The 8,319-nt window shown below is 45.2% G+C and overlaps 1 protein-coding gene across 2 annotated transcripts in view; it reads right to left on the bottom strand.

The window, feature by feature from the left end:
- Nucleotides 1-632: 632 nt before the first annotated feature.
- si:ch73-174h16.4 (leucine-rich repeat-containing protein 14) overlaps nucleotides 633-8,319 on the bottom strand; it is a 157,920-nt gene continuing 150,233 nt past the window's right edge. Inside the window, exons 2-4 of one of the 2 annotated variants that reach the window (XM_056434613.1) lie at nucleotides 3,538-3,815; nucleotides 2,615-3,454; nucleotides 633-2,003 (exon numbers count right to left, since the gene is read on the bottom strand). In XM_056434613.1, the coding sequence (XP_056290588.1) occupies nucleotides 1,436-2,003; nucleotides 2,615-3,454; nucleotides 3,538-3,815 (1,686 nt within the window). In that variant the 3' untranslated portion in view covers nucleotides 633-1,435. Of the gene's footprint in view, nucleotides 2,004-2,614; nucleotides 3,455-3,537; nucleotides 3,955-8,319 lie in introns of those variants that run through there. The other variant, XM_056434612.1, reaches the window with a different exon arrangement.

Raw genomic sequence — 8,319 nt, 5'->3', positions numbered from 1 at the left:
ACACAGCAGGTACCTCTACCTCACGAGTACAGCCAAGTGGAAGCCGACCATCTTCAGCGTGGTGGATGTGCTCAATTATTTCTGTTCGGTCCAGAAGGAGGAGTACGTAAAGGCTCAACGCGTTGCTCCTCCGAGACGCAAGGACACCGTTCTTTTGCCCAGAAGTGACAGGTGTGTGAAAGTCATATCGTAGATATGGAATCCTCTGCAAAACAAGATGTTATATTTTGTTATTCTGTCTATTTGTGTAGTAGTTCTCAACCAATCCTTCGTCTGGGAGAGACGTACTGCATGGCCAGGGCTTTCAGGCCGCCCGGTAAGATTTCACTCTACTTGAGCAAAGACGTCTGATGCTCGAGAAGAACTGGTTTATAACGTTTGATGTATTCTTGCCATGCAGGTGTCATTCTGCCTCCTCTGAAGAGCCGTCCCTTCCTCATGCATTTCCCTCGTTTCATCTCCTTGCCCTTAACGCGGATCACTCTTTTTCCCTTCCACGTCTACTCGGAGGCGGACTGGGTGAAGGCCGCACCTCGCCGCTACTTCATTCAACAGCAGTCGTACGTAGAGTACTACAGATGATGCCTCGTTTGAAGTACGCTCAATATCTTTCACAATTAAATCATTCGTGAAACTTTGCTTTCTGACTGATTTTATTCTGGAGCTGACAAAAGGGAAAACGCATTCATGTGGTACAACAGTAATTTGATACATGCTTATCCTGATAATTGGCGATTTGTGACTTTTGACCCGAGAGAAATAAAGCAAAATAATCCTGATAATACCAGAAATACAGTATGACAAATATGTAAGTGAGAAAAGCACAAAGAGTGAGAACGTCAAGTAATTGCTCGGTATTAAAATAAGTAAAATAAGCCTCAATATTTTGCAGTTACATTCATTTCCTATGAAGGAAAGACAATGTAAATATTTAGCAAACACACAAACTGCACAGTATGCAAATGTATATCTGTATGAATTAACTAGTGACAGTTATAATCCCAAACATCCCGTTAACCTGATTATTAAGCAAAAGTGGCACTGGGTACAGAACCATTTATAAAGTAAACAAGTGACCTATATTAAAGTAGTTTAGCAACATTTCTTTGATGCATATGGTGTAAAGGTTTTTATCCTTTTGTCTTGCAAACAAAAATAAAAAACGTCTCGTTCTTGAATCCTCAGAGGACTCTGGATCTCACCACAATAACAAACCTGTTGCTTTGGTGACACGATGACTTCCCTAAACCCCATCACCATGAACTCTGGCTACCCTGTGAGACCGTCACAAGACAGATGGGAATAAAGAAGAAGCAAAAAACTGATAATTGAATGCTAGACCAATTTTATGAATGACATAAATGAATGTACATTTCTCTGTTATGTAATGGTAAACATAAAAAAGAACACCCACATCCCCCTCATCACCTCTGCTCTAGTCCACTAAGTCTTTATCATAATTGAGCAGGTCGCATGTCAGAAAGAGGTCCGACCGCCCGCTCTCCAGCCGCACCCTGTTGAGCTGACTGCTGGTGATGTTGATGTCTGTGACTTCATCGAGGGGCCAGTCTAAGAGCTGAGCACTGGAGGGCAGGTCGGGAAGGCCCGGCTGGTAGTCCTCCAGGGGGTTGGGGTACAGTAGCTGACGGAGCGAGGGCATTCTCACGGCCATCCTCACCAGGTCCATGAGGCCAGCGATGGAGAGAGGGTTCAGGGCCAACGCCAAGCTCTTGAGGGCCCTGCAGCCTCCCACTGAGGGCAGCAAGAGGCCCATCAGGCCGTCAGTGAGGCCACAGCCGCTTAAAGTGAGGTGCTGCAGGCAACTGGAAGCCTGGGAGAGGAGGCGGCGAATAGAGGTCAGGGTGTTTTCATCCAGACGGTTCTCGCTGAGATCCAGCTGCTGCAGTGTGGAAGCATGATGGCTGCAGGACAGATAGGCGAGGTCCGCTGGGCTCAGGCTCAAATATGGCAGCTCCAGTATCTCTAAAGGCTGAGGCAGTGAGCTGGAACAAAAAGAACATTTACATATTCATCATTCAATTGAAATATTCAACTTTGAGGCCTAATGGTTTGTTGTATGTTTTTAATTCTCATTATTCTAACTACGACTGGTATTTTGGGCAGATTTGCTTCAAATTAAAAGATAAAAAATAGGGCTGGAATTTATTATTTTTATTGTGGATTAATCCGATGAACAGTTTTTTCAATCAATTGATAAATCCTTTAAAAATAAATTAATACTAGCTATAAAATGGAAGGAAATGGTGCAAAAAAACAAATCAACATTTTCTAAAATTGAAGGAAGTTTCTTCAAAGTTCTTGTTTTGTTGCACAATCATCTTAAATATTAAATGTGCTGCAAATCTAACATTTGCAAGGTTAGAGCCAGCTATCAGTTGCCAATTCTAATAAATTGTTGACCAAATAGCATAATTGACGATTTCTCTCAACTCCATTGGTAAATTTCCTTTTCATGCCCTACTCTTAAGGTTAGACACATCTAAAAACATGCGAGTGTGCGACTGAGACAGTGGTTTTTACTCGGCTCAGCGTGTAGGGACCAAGTTACAGGACAGTTACAGGACAGTGTGCAGGACGGGGTATCAGGTCATACCTCAGCAGCACACGAAGTTGCCCAGGCAAGCGCAGTGCAGTGAGGCTGAGGCGTCGCAGTTCTTGTAGCTGCGACAGACCCTGAGACAACTCCCTCAGGGCATCTTCCTGGCCGGGGTGGTCTCTGCGAAAATCCAAGTTGCAGTAGTGGAGGCGGAGAGAGTTCAGCGCAGGGAAGGTGGAGAGCAGTGGCAGCAGCTCGGCCAAGCCAGCCACCCCGAGGCTGCTGTAGCGAACGTCAATGCCCAGAAGACCCTGGCGGGGCAGGAGGCCCAGCAGGGTCTTGATACGAGTCACTGAAATCTCTTCCACGCGTAGGTATCTGCACTGAAGCTTCAGGGGTCCCACTGTGCTCAGAGCCCCGCGGAAACGCTCCCACGAGCGAGCGTTGACAAAAAGATCCGCTCTCACGTGCAGCAACACGTCGCTGCCGACGTCTTTTTCTTCGGCCTCCTTTCTACTGCCTCCTAACCCGGCAATCTCTCTTCTCCTCTCCACCTCCATCCTCCTCCTGACGCCTTTAATCAGCTCCTCTTCACTCACGGTCCCACACGATTCCATCTCCTCGCTGTCATTTCCTCCCAGCTCCTCGCCATCTGGGCTTGCGACGTCGCCGTTCGTTTCCTTCCCCCTCTTACGGCGTCCCCTCTCTCTCTTCCCATCCTTTCCCCTCTCCAGAGCCGAGAACCTTTTCCTCTCCCGCTGTGCCCTCTGAGCTCTCGCTCTGGCCTGAACCACCATGGTGCAGAGTGCTACAGTCAGAGACCAGCCTCCCATGGTGTCTCCCATCCCTCCTTCATCGCCCTGCAGTCCACAGAGATCCAGTATTTGCAGGGCATACCTGAGGAAACAGGGATGGTGTATTAAATGTCTCTCAGTCGGATCCAAACACTGTAACGACAACAATAAACCACTTCTCTTTACCTTTGGTCTGACATTCCTCTGACAACGGCGAGTAACAGGGCCTGGATACAGAGTCGATTTGGCCCGGTTTGGTTTGGTTTCCTGCGTCCGCCGACACGCAATGTGCGTTCAGGCCACCTCTGCACCAGTTCGCCCACAGCCAGCGGTCTGCAGTCGGTGAACGAGGCCTCCAGCAGCGGTCTGTACAGCTCCCGGGGCACCCACCTCAGCCAGCAGGGTGACGAGCTGTGGTCCCTCACCACCTCCACGGCGCAAAGGCTCACCAAGGAAAGCACCATCTCATCACAGAGAAGGGTGGACTTTGAGCATTAAAAAAACCAATAATATAAATATAAGTATATATAAACGACCCTGCGACTGGTTCCGCTGCAGAGGAATTATACTTCACGAGTCTGAGAGCTAACGTTAGCTAAGAGCCTCCTCCTTCAACCTCAGTCTTTCTAGTCTTCCTTCTCTAACTTCAAAAACTCTGTTCTTCCCTTTCCAACCTCCTTCCTCCCCCCTCCCCCTCCTCCCGTCCCCTCCTTTACCCGACTCTCCTCTATACCTTACAACGAGCATGACAGCGACTCCTCCTCCTACATTCCACTTCACATCATGTCCTCACCAACAATCTCTTCTCCTTCACCCCTCTTCCCTCTTTCACCCCCTCAACCCTCAATTCCTCTCTCCCTTTCCCCCCTCCCGCCCACCTCGTCCTCTGCCCATTCCCATTCGACTCTCTCATTCTCCTCACCCATCTCCTCCCCATCTGACTCTAATTCCTCCCTCCTCTCAACTTCCTTCTCAAAGGCCATCAACTCTCTCCCCCTCAACCTTCTCACCTGAACCTCTCCTCCCACTGAAAGGAGTCAACCCTCGAATCTCTCTCAGTCAGTCTTCTTCCTCCTGTCTCTTCTACTCTGGAGCCAACAAGTGTCTTCTTCCTCCCTCTCCAAAGTGTCCTCCACAGCCTTCTTGACCTCACCAGTCTGGATTCAAGGCGGCCTCAGCTTTGACCTCACCCAGTCTGGATTCCTGCTCTGAGCTTCTCAGCCTCTCTCTCTCTGCTATCTCCTTCTCTTCCAACTCGACCTCTCTGCTCTCCTCTCTCCTCTCTCTTCTCTCTTCTTCTCTGCAGGATTCTGACACTCAGAACTCTTCTCTCTTCTCTCCTCTCTTCACCAGACCTACTGGTAACTCCGTACTGATGGATGTTCTCTTCCTCTCCTCTCACTCCTTGCACCTCCTCCTGGTCTTCCCCAGTCCTCTGCTCCTCTGTTCTCCTCTTCTCTCGTCTCTGTCTCGGCTCTGTCCTCTTCTCCTCGGCTTACTAGCCCATGACTCTGCTGCTGATCGATCTTGAGCTTCTCTCCTGACAACACAGGTGGCCAGAATCTTCTCGGAATCTCTGCCTGTCTGACTGACTCAGTGGATGTCTCTCCAAACCATCTGACTCCTGACCTGACAAGACCTATCTGACTATCCCTTCAGAACCTGCTCCCCCGACCTGGACCTGACTTCCTTCAGCTCTCCTCACCCCCCCACTGCCTGACCCTACGTGACAACATGGACCTGCTGGCGACAGTCAAACCTCTGGCTGCACCGGGCCGCTGCCCTCGCTCGCGTTCCTGTACAACATCGCTCGCAACATCAGAGTTCCTCTTCTTACTCAGAAAGGTGCTGAGGTTCTGTGATCCAGGCTCTCAGTTTCCGCGCGACGACTACAACAACTCCTCTGGCTGGTTCATGTCTAAGGCCTCCCACCCTCTGCAGCTCATCTGCAGCAGCAGCTCGAGTCTTCAGTCTTCCAGCAAATTCACCCACACCACTCCGCTCCTCTCCCTCCACTGGTTACCGTGGCTGCTCTCTCGCATCCTGCGGTGGCTGCTGGTCCTGGTACCGTGTGCTCTCCTGGGATCCCGCCCCCGTCTATCCGGATCCCACACGCACCCGTACACCCCGGCACGTTCGCTCCGCTCTGCAGCAGCCAATCAACACTACTGCACCTCAGGCTACTCACTACATCCAATCTGTTTGCTGTCCTGTCCTGGCTCCCTGTGGGTGGCTGTGGGCTCCAACACACCAGACAGCACATCTCTACATCTTCTGTCGAGACTGAAAAAACACAGAACACCTTAAATATACGATTTCCGACTATATCTAACACTATCAGGCACACATTATATACTATACACTTACTTACTACTTTTTTAGGTCGACTATGTGTGTTGAGGAAATGTTTCTGTATTCTTTGTTGTCTTAGTCGTACTCTAGGTTGAAATGCACTTATTGTAAGTCGCTTTGGATAAAAGCGTCTGCTAAATGACATGTAATGTAATGTAAAAGAGCAACTTTATGGCAGTAATTTGAGGCGGTCTTGTAAAAGCGCCCAAAAAAGAATTTATGACGTCATCCGATATCTACATTAATTTTTAACAGCACTAAACTAGAAAACATGTCGCCGGTGAAATATTAAACGCTGGAACACAACGTTAGCTCACTCGACAAATGACTGCTGAGGAAGCTGCTGCTGAAGCGCGAGGAGTGTTTACAATCCTCCTGACGCACGGCAGTGACGTAAGCACGGGCGGACGCACGCACTCACGGGCGAGACGTGGCTGTCGAAACTACAGCAGAGGTTGGGTGTTGTAGTTCTTTATTATTTTATTTATTGATGTATTTTTACTGTTGGTTTTGCTCAGTTATTTTCTGTAAAATCTTTTTTTTAGTAGATTTAACGCCTCCTCGTACTGTTCAAGTAAAATCTGCATATTGATATATGTATTATTAATATATAGCAGATCTGTACTATAAAGAGATAATGCCATGGTGCTCGGATATGCATTTGACTAATTTAAACACGGGGTTCAACTTTACTATCAGACATGTAGACGAAGTGCTCTCTTACTGCCAAGTTTAGCCTCTGACCCCGAGCCTTCAGTCGGTGCCAGAATGGACCCAATATATGCTTGGACAAAACCAGTTCAAGAAATATTCAGAATCTTTATTAAAACAAAAGAAACAATATTACAGTTAAAAAATCTAATTCAAACGAAAGTCAAGCATTTAAAATATTAAGAACATATACAGATACATAAACATTATCAGCTAAATGCACACTTAAGGCAGTGAGGGAGTCTTATTAATACTAAAATAATAACATAATAATAATAATTGGATTAATATCACTGATGATTTCATTTGAAAGTTTCATTTTAATGGAGATGGTCATCGGAGATTTAGATTTTGCTGGGCGGTTAAATAACCACAAATACAACAACAGATTTTTATAAATTGATTATTTATTTTGTTTATACCAATTTTCTTTGTTCAGTCAATCACTAAGAACTGAAGTTATTCAATAACTGCAGCAGAATAAAAATACAAACATCTCCTTTTGGAATAAATGGAAGTAAAGCAGCACCAAATAAAGTCATATCATTTCTGTAAATATAATGAAATATTTGCCACTATTGAATATTGGCGTCTTTTATATCTGGAGTTTTGGTATTATGAAAGGATTTGAGTACATTCTTTTCTTTAATCCAGGACCTTTGTGCCTTAAAATATGACTTAAACTCATATAAAAGATGAAACACATGCCTTCCAATTACACCATCGATGTCCATTTCATTTAATTAACAGACTGAACCGCACTTGTTTTGATCGTATTATTGTGTTCTTTGTTATGTATGCATGACTCCCTGCGAAGTATCAACACTGAGTGATTATGCTGGTGAAATAAGCTATAAAAGTAAAGTGTGCAGATGAAGAAAAATAGAAGTATGTTATTTCACAAAAACAACCTTTGGTTTACACTCACTGACAGGATTATTCACTAGATGGAGGTAGAGGTTCATGCAAGCTGACTGTGCTCTGCCTTACAGCAAAACACATTTACATCCCTTTTAACAACAGACTTACATTCCCATTCTTCCTCAGGTTTATTTATCTGTGTTTATGTTGTATAATGTTAACACGCCCTTTGTGAATCAATAGTAAGTAAACTGTCGCTCTATGTTGTTAGCTGTCACTAAAAGTCTCCTTAATTATATTCCAAGCAGATACAACTAATTATATTTCAGAGGCTGAAGGACTAATTTCACAGAGGGCACATGTAAACACTGCTATTAATGGGCTACACACACACACACAAACACACACACACACACACACACACACACACACACACACACACACACACACACACACACACACACACACACACACACACACACACACACACACACACACACACACATGCTTTTAATTAATTATTTTTGCTGCAATCCCTTCTACATATGACTATTGGATATCACAACAACACTAGTCTGCCTTTACCTTAGCAGTGGTGATGTGAAATCATATGACTGTGGTGGAGTGAATTTATACTTCAAAAATCATAAAAGTGATTGAGTGGAAGCATCATAAACATTTGTTAGCCATAGGCTTTATCTAAACACACTTCCAATTAAGGTTGACGAATGTACTTACAAGCAAATGTTGGCGTGCTAACATGCTACTGAACTTTATACCTAATTTCACCAGCATGTTTGTATTGGTATTGTCAGCAAGCTGACGTCAGCAATTAGCTCCGTAGAAGATTAAATAAACCTCATAGAGCTGCTAGCATGGCTGTAGACTTGTACGTTTTTGTTTTATACCTTTTCGAAATACATGTATCCACATGTATAACATATCTTCCATGGGCCTTTATTTCACATTCACTTCGGTCTGACAGTCACAGTAAACACATGCACTGTAAAATGTAATAGTAACTGTAATGTAATAGTAACGTTT

Source organism: Pseudoliparis swirei, chromosome 16 (assembly GCF_029220125.1).
Source record: "Pseudoliparis swirei isolate HS2019 ecotype Mariana Trench chromosome 16, NWPU_hadal_v1, whole genome shotgun sequence".
Taxonomy (NCBI): domain Eukaryota; kingdom Metazoa; phylum Chordata; class Actinopteri; order Perciformes; family Liparidae; genus Pseudoliparis; species Pseudoliparis swirei.
The sequence above is the reverse complement of the archived record's forward strand: the minus strand, read 5'-3'. Positions and strand labels throughout refer to the sequence as shown.